At 45.4% G+C, this 14358-nt stretch overlaps 1 protein-coding gene across 2 annotated transcripts in view; it reads right to left on the reverse strand.

Annotated features, from left to right (window-relative positions):
• Nucleotides 1-1509: 1509 nt before the first annotated feature.
• Nucleotides 1510-14358, reverse strand: part of ISM1 (isthmin 1) — a 46765-nt gene continuing 33916 nt past the window's right edge. The window contains exons 5-7 of one of the 2 annotated variants that reach the window (XR_010989130.1): nt 13330-13419; nt 10107-11747; nt 1510-1731 (exon numbers count right to left, since the gene is read on the reverse strand). Coding sequence is in view for 1 of the 2 variants with exons in the window: in XM_068153160.1 (XP_068009261.1) it covers nt 11230-11747; nt 13330-13419 (608 nt within the window). In the remaining variant the exon portion in view is untranslated. Of the gene's footprint in view, nt 1732-8453; nt 11748-13329; nt 13420-14358 lie in introns of those variants that run through there. The other variant, XM_068153160.1, reaches the window with a different exon arrangement.

The following is a 14358-nucleotide window of genomic DNA, read 5'->3' on the forward strand; positions in this document are numbered from 1 at the left end:
TCAGTCAGTGGTGCATTCCTGAGAGCTGCTGAGAGCAAGTGTCAGCACCATGGGCACCAGCTGCCTGAGCCCTGTTTTGTTCTCTTTGGGGTGTGGAGGATTTATACCTGTGCTGCTTTGGGGAGCATTTCATATGGGCATAGGCTTCTGCCTTGCACAGCCTGGTGGCTGCTGAGGTTCTGTCTAAAATAATGGTGGATATGAGACATCACTGAAATGATAGGAACTATCAGCATAGAAATCATTTGAGTTCAAATGATCTTCCCTAGTAGTGCTTATACCTTAAGATGTAAGATGGAGATCTATGGGAAAAGAGCTTTACAATCAGGTCCCAGTTTTGCCATAGCTTGGCACTGGCCAGGTTAATTCTCTTGAAACCATGAGTTTCCCTAAAAGTCATCAGGAAATCACTAATTTTCACATTTTAAAGCTGTGGGGAAAATGGATGTTTGTAGCAGCTGAGACTCCTGAGAGTGTCTTACAGAGGTTTTGTATTGTGGCATAGAAATATACTGAGTATGGAGAGCATTGTCAATCATATGAGTTGTGGCTGTGATCCTGCTGCTTAAGCCTGCCTGTCCCACCTGAAGGTGTGCAGGAGCTGACCACTGATTGTAAGAAGCATCAGCAGATATTTGGGGTTGTTTTTAACATAATGTTCATTAATAAGGCTGCAATAGTGGAAAGGCCCCAGCTCCTCCTCTGTTTTGTCTGGCAATCCTGCCTGTGGTGGAAAAGTACTCTTAGGAAGGAGTTGTGTGAGCTGTGCTATATGGGTATAGTTAAGCTGACAGCTTGTACTCCCCTGAAGTCCTTTAGTTATGTGCCAGTAACCTAATGAAGTTTGCATTACCATTGCCTATGGTTATAGGCAAGTTCCTTTGCATGGAAGCACTAAAAAGCCTCACCCATATGTGTTTGTGTGGGATTTCCAAGAAGCAGCAAAGCCTTTATGTTCACTTGGGCTTTGAGCTCTTTGTCTAACAGCACCAGTTACGACTGGCTTTTGCAGTCCATGAGAATTGAACTGGCACCATCAAATGGTCCCCGTTAGCTATGGTCCAGTTAGCAACGGTGCCAAGCTAGATGATGCTCCCTTCCTGGGGAGAATCTCAAACAGTACAAAGTGTGCAGTTTCATTTGCCATTCCCTGCTCTTTGCTCCCTCAGTAAAATCATCTCACCTTTCTTTCTGCATGCTTATCCTTGCTGGGGCACAGTGCAGTGTGGGTATGCAGGTGAGGAGCCGCAGCTCCAGATAAAGGGAACCAGTGGGTGGTCAGCAGATGTCTGCCCAAGAGAAAGAGCCCATGGTCCTGTCACAAGACAGGGCAGACCAGGTATTGGGACAGTGTTTTGTTATAGGTGCTCTGAGACCACCAACAGCTTGGAAAACTGCCTTCTATTCCCAGTTCTTTGCTTCCCAACCCATTTGCTTTGCAAACTCTTGCAGAGGTTGATTCACAAAGTGCTGCCTTGAGTGTGAAATAGTATGACAAAAGAAGGCATTCCAGATCTTTATTACATTGCACACTTTAAATTATGGAAAATTGGTCTAAAATACAATAAATTTAACATTAAAAGGAATACTTTGCAATTGCCTGTCAGGATCCCTTCAGTCCCATAACTGTTTTTGTGTGAAGCAACGAGTATAATGCCTGTTGATAGTTGTTTGTTCCCTTCTTGTCTCAAAGTTGCTGGAAGTAATTTACAAGTTACTCTTGCTCAATGTCTAGGAAGAAAAGAGAATGGAAAATGTTTACTTGTTTCTTTTTGGTAAACAGTTCATTCCCAAAGCAACGGGCTGGGCTAAGGATGATTTGAGCCTGACTGTGGACTGGATGGTCAAGGACCTGGCCCTTTGTATCCTGAGCACTTGCCACTGAATCACAGAATGGGTTGGGTTGGAAGAGACTGTTAAAAGTGATCAAAGCCATCTCCCCTGCAGTAAGCAGGGACAACTTTGAGCAGGTTGCTCAGAACGCCATCCAGCCTGACTGGAACTGTTTCCAGGGATGGGGTATCCACCACTTCTCAGGGCAACTTGTGCCAGTGTTTCACCATCCTCATTGTAAAACTATTTCTTCCTTATCTCTAGTCTAAACCTCCCCTCTTTTAGTTTAAAACCCTCACCCCTTGTACTGGGTGGCACTGAGCAGAAATGTGAGTGCCAGGCCCGCACAACCATTTCTGTGCCTGCATGTTTCAGTACCTGTTTGTGCTGTTCCCATTAAGGAGAAGGTTGTGAAGGAAAGAGTCATTATATGATGGGCAGCATCTTTTGTTGTTTGATACCATGCATGAGTACAGAGTACCTTTCCCTCCACTGTGCAGTACAATTCCATGCATCCAACCCACTCTTGTCCTGTACTGCCAAACCCAGTGTTTTGCTTGCCTTGTGCAAATCTGGACAGCGTTCAAGCACTTTTTGCTCAGTCAGGGCTTGTTTTCACATTTATCTTCATGTGTCCACGGCTCGTCATTGAATGAAAGAGAGCCTTTGGAAGTGCAACACGACAGAGTTCCTGAGGGTGTCCTAAGCTGCACCCCTCCTTTGCAATCTGCCTGTGGATGTCGACTCAGTGCTTTGGGGCAGAGATGTGATCATCTCCTGGGGACTGCAGTTTCCCACAGCACTGAAACGATCACAGTTTGTTCTTTTGGACTTCCTGCAAACAGGCTAATTATATGACTCTCCATTTGGCTAGAAGATGTATTCTTAGCTAAATTTACCTAACGCTTTCCTGATTTGTGTGGGTTTTGCTCTTTTTTAACTCCCCCTTGAGCTGGACAACATTGTGATCTTAGTCCAGCAATCAAACATGAAAAAGAGCCCATATGTACAAAGTATTCTCCTCATGCTGGAACTCATCCAGAAGAGACAATTTGTCTTCATGCAGAGGGTCTGGTTGTGCTTCTTCCCATTAAAAAAAAGAAAAACATGGCATGAGAAGTGTCTTGGGGTGTCAGAGCAATGCAGTGGCCATTGCCAGTGGTGCTGAGCTTCACCATCACACCCTGGAGCTCAGAGATGCAGTGACACCTGTGCCATGTGTGACTGCGTTTGTACAAAGCAGACACAGGGCAAGTCAGTGGTAGGAAGGGTGCTGTCACTTGTCCCCTACACCCCAGGGTAAGCAGCAAACATGTTGGCATGGTGACTTTTAGAGGCTTTCAAACAGTTCTGCCTGGTTGCCATTGTATTTGCTGAAGTCCACTCCTGGCTTTACCTGAAAAAGCCAGCCAGGGGGTAGGAAAGCTGTGAGTGCTGGTACCAAGAAAGGCATTTCTAGAGGTGCAGTGGTATTTTGGATGTCACGTGTGGGATGACAGTGTTCCTCTTCCTTGTTTTGCTGCCAGACAAAGAATGCTTCTGTGGGACTCTGGCTTTGTAGAGGTTGGAGAGCAGCTACATGCCTCGTGAAAGCAGAGGGAAGTTTTGAAGGTGGCAATCCATGGGAAAAATAGATGGAGATTCTTTGGAGGAAAAACTTCTATCAATCAACATTATCAAATTGCTGTTAAACTTCCTATTTCCTGTTCATGCTCTGGTTAAAGAGACTTTTGCAGCTCACAGTATAGCTGCCCATCTTGGGGTGTCAGCTGGGACCGGATAGTCCTGTGGGACTCCCTGACCTTGAAGATCTACAGCCAGGCTTACATGGTCTCATCTCCTTTCTAATGCAGACTAAACACCCCTGACAGAGACTTACACATCAAATCTCAGCTCTCCTTCCATGCAACCCTTTGGTGTAGGTGAAGCCCAGATCCCTGTGTGGCTGCTTGAGTGCTGGTTCCATCCCCAGACTGAGGGATCAGCTTGCCAGTGTTGGATCTTCTGTGTAAGTTTGGTCTTAAAGTACATGACAATCAGGGCTTCCCCATTCCTGCTCCCTGCCAGTGCGGGTGATAGCCAGATATGGAGCTTGCTGCTGTTTTCTCTCTGTTTTCTCCACAGGCTCAGACTGAACCTGTGGAGAAGTCTCATTGCCTGCAAAACCTATGCTGTATTTGTGACTGGGCCACCCAACCTAGCAATGATAGATGGGGGTGTGTTTGAGGTTGAGGTTGTGTCTGAGGTTGAGGTTGGGTCAGCTTTCTCTCCCACATCCAGCCTGTGCATCGCTGGTGGCTTTGTGCCTCCTGTCTGTGTGCCAGAAAGATGAGTTCAGGTCTCTCTTTTGTTGTGGGAAAAGGCCAGTTGCAATTTCACCCAAGCTGATGCCCCTGCTCCATTAAGCAGGTGGCTGTGCTAAGAGTGGGGCAAACCCACTGTTCTGGGTGGTTGTTAGGAGCATGGGAGAAAGGTGGTTGATCGTTTGAGTACAAACTGCACTAAATTACAGGAATACAGATGGCCATGCCACTATGGGCAAGGTCAAAGTGTAGTTATTGGTCAAAGTTAACCACCACCATCAACCTCTTGCGGACAGCTAAAAGCTGTGGGACAGCTACCGCTGTGCTGTGGCTCTGCGAGCATGAGACCCTGTGGACTCTTAGTCAGGAAAGAAGGCTCAGTTACTTTTCCTACTCTCACACCTACCAGCAGAACCTTTTAATTTGGCTTTTCTCCTATTTTGTACCTAGTAGTGACCAAGCATCTGGTGAAATAGTTGGGGAATGGGTCTGTGAGTGCAGGGCCAGGCAAGGAAAGCCCTCAGCCTGCTCGGGACTGGGCGTGATTCCGCATTTCCTTTACTCAGCTCCTTTTCAAAACTCCCTTTGTTACTTCTGGCTCTCCCCACTCAGAGCCCCTCCTCCTTCAGGGTAGCATTGCCCACACGTTGATTTACATTTTGGTCACCCTTAGCGAGATGACTTTGTAGCTCAGCGTACTGCTGTTTCTTCTCCACACTGGCCAGATAGAATTTCATCCATGTTGCTGTGTCCCTTTTCTCAATCCAAAGAGATTCCTCCTGTTCTTACACTCTGTTTCTGTGTGTTGTAAGAGGAGGGCTGCATAAGAGTCTTGCTGCATTAAATTCAGGTCACCATTGCTTTCAGGTGTGGTTACTGCTGCAGAGACAATGGGGGACCTTGTCTTCAAGACACCAGTGTCTGGCATGTCCATGTGAAGTGGAATAGCCCAGACATTTGCATGCAAAATGAAGCTGTGCTTTTGCCTCCTGGTGGGTTATGGCTTTGGATGGAGGTGCTATGCCAGGCTGGAGCCTCCCTCCGTTTCGTGGGTGATGGGGACCATGGCAGTGTTGATTTGTCCTCATGTGTCTTTGGCAGCAGGAGAGGTATGAAACCAGGCTGTGCCATGGTTTGAACGTGCTCTCCATTGGCTGCCTGACATTAAATACTGCCAAAGACAGTGAGAAACACTGCATGGTCAAGTCCCTTTGCACCTTTCCCATCTGCTTACCTGATTCAGAGAGCCCTGCTCAGCCAGATGGGGCTTTTACCAAGGCCAGCTGTACCCTGGCTGTTTTCTTCGCAGCTGACCAGTGTCCCCTCAAGAGCTGCCACTGGGAAGTGAGGAAAGGGGATGGCTGCAGCTTAGCTCTGGGGACAAATGCTTGGGTTAAGCACAGCTGTGCCAGAGGCAGGAGCCAGGTGCTTGGGGTAAGGGCTGGTTCTCAATCCTTCTCTGATCCCCAAACTTTATGACTCATATCCTGTGTGCAGATGCTTCAGGCATGTTTGAGAGTCGTATTAGAGCCCTCCTGAAATCCACAGTGTGAAGCACTGTTCTGCTTTAAGAAAAGCATTGGTCACACCCATACTAAATCAATAAATAAACAAATAAACAAACAAATAAATTTGCCATTAGCAATGGCAAAGTCTGACATTTACCACATGTTGTTTGCCCTGTTTTAAAAAGGAAATATTATTTAAGGTCTCCTCTCAAAACTAGAGCCACCCACACCTAGTTTTGTTAGCTTTGGCTAGTTTGACCTGTGTAATATTGCTATTGCTTCCAAAATGTAACACTCTGAATGCCTCATACATTGTGCATTCTACTGAATGAAAAGATTTGCTGTGTGTTTAGAAACACTCCCCCCACTGCCAGATCCTTCTTGTGATAGAGAACAAATAAGGAGAAATTTGTAACTCCCTAAGCTGACAGAAAATTAGCACAGTCCTAAAAGGCATCTGTGGCTTGAGCAACACAGTGAAAAGGAAAAAGGAATAAACTTGCTACTCAGAAAGCACAAGGGCAGAGCCCGAGAATGGCTGCTGCCATTTCAGTTGCCCAGCCTCATTCCCCCCCCCCCCCCCCCCCCCCCAATGCTGGCTGAAAGGGAATGATCTGTGGGGCTGTTCTGCAGACACCACACTCAACACTCTGCCACTGCACAGTGCATGACCAGAAGGTATCCTAAGCTCATTTCCATCGACAGATAAATACATGTGTGCGTGAGTATTTTGTATGAAATATGAAACCAGCCATTTCTTACCCAAGCCCTTAATTTACCCAAACCAGTGCAGGCATCATGGAAACTGCCCACACATTTTTCCATTAAAAGTTACAAAGGGAAGGGAGAGGGGGGACTAGTGACAAAAAAACACATGCTCCTAGATGTCACATACGTGCCATGCAGCCAGGCAGCAGCGTGCACACACCAGTTTGCTGGAAGAGGCGTGACTTTTATTCTGGTGCTTACTGCTGGCCTTCTTCCTGCTCATGCCCTCCCACCCAAGCATTCTGGGCTTACATGGATATGGAGGGGAGGGCATGGCTGTGCTTGTGCCTGTGCAGGCGCATGCTGTGAGCACAAAGAGATCCCAGTTTGTCCCTATCTGTTTTGCTGGCTTTCTCCTCTGGATTATAAAGAAACCAGTCATGCCATTGCCCCTTGCGTGGTGCCAGGTGATACTGCAAGTGACTGTGCATAGCCTGCAGAGTAACTTTCACTGTGTGGGTTATACACAGGCTCCCTGTTCTGCCACCATCTAGACTTGGCAAAGACTGATACTCGCCAGGTTTCTGTGTGGTCTGCTCAGCCCAAATGTGAGTAATTTTCTCCAAGTAGGGATGAATGTGTGACTCGGTTCTGCTGAGCATAAGCCAAGGCAGTGCTGCCAAGCAGGCACCCACTGCAGAACCACCCTCACTGAGAAAAGCAGGCAGGGAAGCAAGAGGAGGCCTGAGGGAACACCCGTGGTTCCTCAGCCTCAGGAAGCTCCCTGAGCCATCACACTGAGGTGTGGATACTACCTCACTGCATTCCTGATGCTGACCAGGGACACCACTACAGGTAAGAGACTAGGGCATTAAGGCTCAGTGGTCTGGCAAGGGTACCCCCTTGCCAAATGGCTCACGTATCACTGGACTCCTTGCCATGAATCAACAGATCCTGCAACCAGGAAAGGTGACTTTTGTCCCTCTCCTGGCCACTCAAGTTGAAAGCATCAGGTGCATCAGGTAGTTACCTGTTCCAACCAGCCCTACAGGGTCAAAGGAAACGCTGTAGATGAGGCAGGCTGTCCTGCATGCTCACCAGCACATTGTGAAAGCATGTCTGGTGTTGACAGTGCTAACCATTCTGCACAGCGGAGTTGGGGGAATGCAGCTGGGAGCTAATGCAGGGCTGTGGGGATTCATGAATGTGTCTGTGTTTTATTTTCCCCTATATTGTCCTATACCCCATATGCATCACTGCGGGTTGTGGTAGTGGAATGCTGCTGCTCAGCAGCTGTCCTGGCACTGTGAAGCCAGGCCCACTCACCCTTTTAACCATCAAAAGTACACGTTCAGTCCATTTATGGCTGCCTTGGGGTACTTCTTCATGCATTTTCCTCAGAACAGTACCAGTTTAAGATGTTCCTGCCAGCTTAAGTATTGAATTAAGCTGTATCTGTTGACTGATCATGGATAATAATAACTTGAAGGACTTGACTGGTTCCTTTTGCTGCACAAACAGCTGTGTTTGCCCAGGAGAAAAGCAGCACAGAGCAACAAGAGGCCAGGAGGAAGAAACACTCTGCTCTGGTTTTGCTGAGACACAGACTTTGATGCAGAGCTGCTCAGGCTGGGAACTGCTGAGGTACAGAGAGGTTGCTGTAAAGTGTGTATTTTGTTTCCTTTTGGGAAGCAGGATAAACCAAACCTTTATTTAGAATAAACCAAACCAGGTTGGAAGAGACCTTCAAGATCATCGCGTCCAACCCATCAACCAATCCAACCCACCCAAACAGCTATGATGGCTATGAGTGGGGACTCTTGAGGATTTCTCATTGTTGATACCACGAGCCTTGTTTAGTTCTCTTTATTTCAGTCTCCCTCATATCTTTGGTTGGGTTTTCTAATATACCTGTTCTGTGGTAACGTAGAAACATAACATTTTCTAACTACCAATCTGTGCACAGCAAGGTAAGACCACAAACCCTTCCTCTGCTCTTACCCTAATACATAGGACTCTCAAATATGAGAATGTTGAGCCAAATCTGGCCATGGTAAAGTCCAGTAGCGTGCTGAGGGCTACTATACAAGTCATTCCAGGTACAACTTTAGTCACTGGAAAAGGGAAGAGAGAAAACAGAAAAGAGCAAAAAAAGCAGCCCAACCCTGAAGGGATCATAATTTATTATAACATAGGACTTTGTTTTTAATAAAGACTGTTACTTAAGGCTACAGATGTGTGACCACTCTCTTGAGCTGTGCTCCAAGATTCACCCTATGAAAGCCTAGTAGGTCCTGACCAGTGGTTATTAGGCACTGTTGGAGTTTCCAGCTTTGGCACATTATGAGTGTGACCACACTCGAAACTTCGTGCGTCATTTCATTTATTAGAATAATTTTTCCTATTCCCTGATACTTTATTTGCCATGTTCCCTATTAATGGTGTACTAGCATTTCTCAACAGCACAGTAATTTACTAATCCATGAACTGCAGAGATCTGTCTTGTATTTCAGGAATTGTGACTGCCCTCTCATCACTGACCCAGAAGAATCTGAGGCTGTTGTTACCTGCACACTGCCAAGTGAAGTAAAAAGCAGAACCTTCTCCTCCATGGGGCAGAAAATACCTGTCCTCCCTGGTAAGTGGCTGGTCCTGGAGCTGCTTATGCCTTTCATCCATCTGCTGTCAATTTAACCAGCTCTGCTTCTTAGGATTTTGCAAGACTTTACAAAACCTGGTTTCTATAAAGATGAAGGGGTGATCCCCACATTTACCCTTTTGCTCAACTAACCATGTTTTTTTTACTACCAGCTAGTGCTGGAATACACCCATGTCTGTCCCCACCTCCAACTCAAGCCTGTGTCTGAGAGGAGCCAAGACTTCCAGCTGCAGAAGTTACCTCAGCAGAGCAGTGGCTGTTGTGTATGTGCAGTAGCCTTGCCTGCATCTCTGTGTTTCTGGAAACCTGCGGTGTAAGTGGAGCCCTGAGATTCTGCAGTCTGTCACATTAGATCTCACAGAGCCAGAGAGCCTTTGCAGCTTATGCATCACATCTTTGCTCAGGTTGTGTGTCCACAGCCCAGGCTGATTCTTAATGCCCAGACCAGCACCAGCCCCACACTTGCCAGAGTCAGCAGACTTAGTATGCATGTGTTAATGCTGAGGGTATCGCCCATCACAGTCACAAGCAACCAGCACCTGAAAGGCCAGCAGAGCTAGAGAAAAGATTGACAGTAAGTATGTGTGCATGTATAGAGCAGAAGGAATTTGTTTCTTGTGGCTGTCTTGCATCTTTCAGCTAAGGCTGACTGCAATGCAAGACTGGCTGCACCACTAGGTGAAATTTCACATGCAGTGCACATCTGTGCACCACACCACCTATGCCCAGAACAGGCCTTTCTCTCAGAACAGTTAGCCCTTATCTTTACAAATGAAGACACTACTTGTAGCAAGACAGCCTTTCACAGGATGGAACTGTTTTTATTTGCCCATGGTGGTGTATTTTTTTTCTTTCTTTCATAAGAATGCAGGTACCTGCTGCTCAGTTACAGGATGATGTATGTGAACTTGCACTTCATAGAAATTTGGAGTTAAAACCTTTGCCTAAAACCAGTCTTACTCCTGGCAGCCAAGTTCCATCTACAGAAGCCTTTCATGTTAGACACATACCCCACATGTGTGTTCTTGTTACACTTCAATAAATACCTTACAAAAATAATGCTAGCTTAAAAAAAAAAAAGACATTTTAACTCACCCATAGCTCCTCTCAGTCAGCTTCCTCAAGGAATAGCTTCTTCTGCAGGACACTGTGCACTCAGTATATGTGAGTGGGGAAGAGGCTGGTTGCATGCTTTAGCATTCCACTTTCCCTGGTCTTTTAAAAAATAAATCTTCTTTCTTTTCTTAAAAGGAAGAAACAAGTAGATCTAACCACTGCTCATATTAAAAACTCAGAAATAATCCAAATAAGTGATTATTTTTTGCCATCAATATGGTTTTCTTTGTTTGGATTCCCTCCTCCAAAGCATTATGGCATACATGGTTCACAGGCAGCTGTGCTGTAACTCAAGACATGAGCCCGGCTCCCCAGCACAATTTGTAAGCCCTGGCAGCGGTAGCTCTGTGCCTGTAAATGTCTCCAGGAGTGGAGTGTGTGTACCTCTTGCAGAATCACTACATTGGGACTTTTTTCCACAGCTACATCTGCCTGTGAGCCTACCCCAGGTGGAGTGCAAAGAGCTAAGCTAGATGGTAACAGGAAGAATTCCAAGAAAAAATTGCAACTGTCAATGTGTTCATTTTTGAGTATTGCCCTGTCAAAAAAACCCCAAAACAAACCCCACAAACCAGACCCAAAAAACACCTTCCTTTCTTAGATATGACTACTCATGAAACCAGTTCTAGAGAAAATGGATGCTGTGGGTGCATTAATCTTGTAAACCATTCCCACATGGAAGAGTACACTCCTCAACCTGATTGTTTAGAACAGCTTTTAAATCTATGCCCTCCTCAGCTGGGGCCACGGGGCCTGATGGATGATGATGGCAGCTGCCCATCCCCCTCCTCACCTCACATTTCTGTTACAGTTGGGAATTAAAATTAAATGCACATTATTAAATGAATGTTATTGCAGTATAAAATCCTACCAGGACAGGCTTTATGTATGTCTGTATGTAAAAACAGGTGTGTGTGAGAGAGAGAGATACGTGTTTATAAATTACACACACGATGAGAAATACTTATGTATTATATTACAGCTATGTACATTCATTAGAAAGAAACTGAGCAGCCCCTGCCAAGGAGGCTGTGCAGCAGCCGTGATTAGCTCTTTGGCATCCAGGAAATGAATGCTATTTTGTGCCTGAAGAGGAAGAAAATCAGTATTCCCTTGCTTCTTGGAATTGCTTGTAGTAGTCTTCATCGGAAGGGTTTTCTGTACACTTCTGCCCATTGTTTGGGGGCCGAGCTTCATTGTACCGGCTCCAGTCGCCTTTGCATATAATCCAAGGCAGAATGTCCACTTTGTAATGGAGCTCTGCTGAGAATTCGATGCTGATAAGGTTTGGTGTACCTGCCCCTTTCCCTCTGGTGATCAGCTGCATATTATCATCATAGCAGCAGTGCTGTGCTGCGAGTGTTGTGCTTTCCAAAGAGAGCATGGAGCGGATGCAGTACCGTGCAGTGGGCTTATAGATCTCCAGTTTTTCCTTCGGACCACTTGCATCTTTCCAGCGAAAGCTTTTCCTCTTAATTCGATCGTAGATTTCAGCAGTGCTGTATGCAACTTCCCTGGGGTAGGAGCAGGGGCAGCTGGGAAGATCATTGACCACTTTGTGCATATATTTCTTCAAGAACTCACTTTTGCAGCTCATCCATCTTTCACAGCTATCTGTATCTGTTCAAAGGCAGGAAATGGAAGCTTCAGGTACATTATGCAGCATCCCCGATCCTATCATCAGCAGCAATAACACAACAGTATAGGAGCAGCTTTGCTTAACAGGGCACTCCAAACTTGCTTCCCTGCCTGGAGTGCGCTGTCCTCTCAGATAAAGAAATGACACCTGTGACTGGCTCTGGGACCTCAGGCAGTGCTAGTCCGAATCACAGTGCAGACCATGCCAGTAAGGGTCTTTGTCATTTCTTCTACCTGGCAAAGGCTAATTGAGCTGCTGCTATTCCCATGCAGCACAAAAAGCACTGTTGTGGGTTTGCAGGTAACAGAACTGACAGGGAAATCACAGTGATTTGATGCCACTCTTCATCTTAAACTCCCAGCCAACACAAGCACTGTGCTGATTCAGAGCTTGAAGGATGAAGGCTCTCATGCTACTAGAAATACCAAGACGGCAAGCATGGCCTAGGCTATTTTTTCTGAAGTTCATTGTTAAGCCCTGTTCCAGTCTTCCTTTTAACTAACAAATGGTTTTATCTACTTGGTCTCTACCTTCCCAAAGGGGTATTTCAAGCAGCTGTATTGCAGTCACAGAGACTGACATGTTAGCTGGCAAATGCAGCCAAAAGTGATTCAGATTCTAAAAGGGCATATGTGATATAGAGTGTCTGTACATTAGGAGGATTTAATGGCACTAGAGCCATGACTCATAGCTGGGGGTTAAAGAGATTTATAGATTAGTAGCACATTTAATACTGGCACTTTATTTTTTCCAAGATAATCCATATAAATATCTCCTTCCTAAAAGATTATTTAAGGTGTCTGTATCATGCTATGGGCTTTCAAAAAAACCCTGTACATCTTGCTCCACACTTACTTTACAGAACTTTGGAATAAGGCAAACACTGGGACCTAAAACCCTTACAGCAAACATTCTTGCAAAATATTTACTTAGTGATCTGTGTCCTGCTTTTCTGTCTCCTTAAAGAGCCTCATCCCAGCTGTCTCTCACCACTGTTCTCTATACTATAGCAGGGAGGTGCTGGAGTACATTGTTTATCCAATTAGTCCAGCATCCAGTGTCTAAAAGGGACTACACCCTGCTTTCCTTGGAAGGATGAAATCAGAACATTAGAGGCTGGGCTAAGTTTATATAGATCAGCATCAAGTCATTCCCTATAAAATAGCTTTGACTAGCTCCACCACAGCACACACACAAAAGCTTTGGCATGCTCATAAAAGTAACTGCCTTTTTTGGTTTTTTTAATGTGACAGCTGAGCCTTAAATGCTCTTACAGTATCTCCCATTCAAGGCAATTTCAGCAAAATGCTGAATGATGTTTGAGTCTTTTCCCGCCATTTTATAATGCAAAAAGTGTAGAAACTTGTTAAAATCCAAGAGAAGAAAGATTCTGTGGCAGTGGCAAGCTAAGATTCAGATTGTAAGCTTAAGCAAGATAACAAATAGCCATTATTACTGACATTTTAAAAGGTCAACTCTAAATCCTGGTCCCACAGCTAGGGTCAAACCAAGATAATATAAGGAACTCTTATCTGTTACTGAACAACTGACTAGGCTGCTTACCAACTTCAAAGAGTTTAGTAGCGTTGAAGTCTTCACTTCCTGCAAGTAAGCTGACTTCTGTGGCAGCTGTCCGGAAGGTATCTTCAATCCCTAAGACAAACAGTTAGTGGTGGTGGTATTTTCCCAATAAAGCCCAATGCCATCAGCTGCCTCCCTGCCACCACCTCCTTCCCCAGCTCTGCAAGGTGCTGTTGTTCGGCAGGGAAGTAACCTAGAGCTGCTGCTGGAGGGAGTATTCATCTAAAAGTATAACGACCCAGGAACCTGTGGTGTTAGAAAGAGCATTATCTTAGCCCCAATGTCAAAAGTTCTCCACTTATGGAATTTAGATTATAGTTACACAATGTGCCAAAGTAAAGATCTTCTCACTGCTGCTTTAGCCTGGCCTATCTACCAGTCTAACGTGTCCCAATGTTTCTGTACTTATAGCCTTAAAACAAGCATCTCCCCAAAGGAGCATTGGTTTGGGGGTTTTCTACCTCACCACAGAATTAAAGACCACCAAAAAGGGCAGAAAACTCTTTCATACTTGATAACGACATGGTTCATAATGAAGTCTGCTCACCATTCATCTTCTTGCCAGTCAACTTTCTCCTGATCTTCTGAACTAAGACATAACAGTGGCTTGCAAACTTCAGAACAGCCCCAGGCTGCTTTTTGATACAATTATCATAGGGTTTTGCCTTAACTCCAGCAGTAGATGCAGAATAATAGATACCCAAGAACCCATTACAAGGCAGTAATTCGCTGCTGGAATTATAAACAGCAGAAGCTGAGCTTTGCCCTTGTCATTTTAAAAATGTCAGCACGGCCTCAAAGAGTGAATATGTTTTGCTTGCTGATCGCTGGGGGTCTGTTATATGGCATAATGTATTCTTTCAAGTTTGCCACTGTTTGATGCTAGCTGGTAATAAACACTGGAGAATGTAACTGGGGGGCTACAAGCTTTCTTCTGGAATTAACCCCTTATTACTGAGGTTTGGGGATGTATGAGAGCATCCAGAAACATTTTTCTCCTGAACTGCCTCG

The sequence above is a fragment of the Melanerpes formicivorus genome, unplaced genomic scaffold (genome assembly GCF_026170545.1).
Source record: "Melanerpes formicivorus ecotype bairdi unplaced genomic scaffold, bMelFor1.0.p_v2 SCAF_25, whole genome shotgun sequence".
Taxonomy (NCBI): domain Eukaryota; kingdom Metazoa; phylum Chordata; class Aves; order Piciformes; family Picidae; genus Melanerpes; species Melanerpes formicivorus.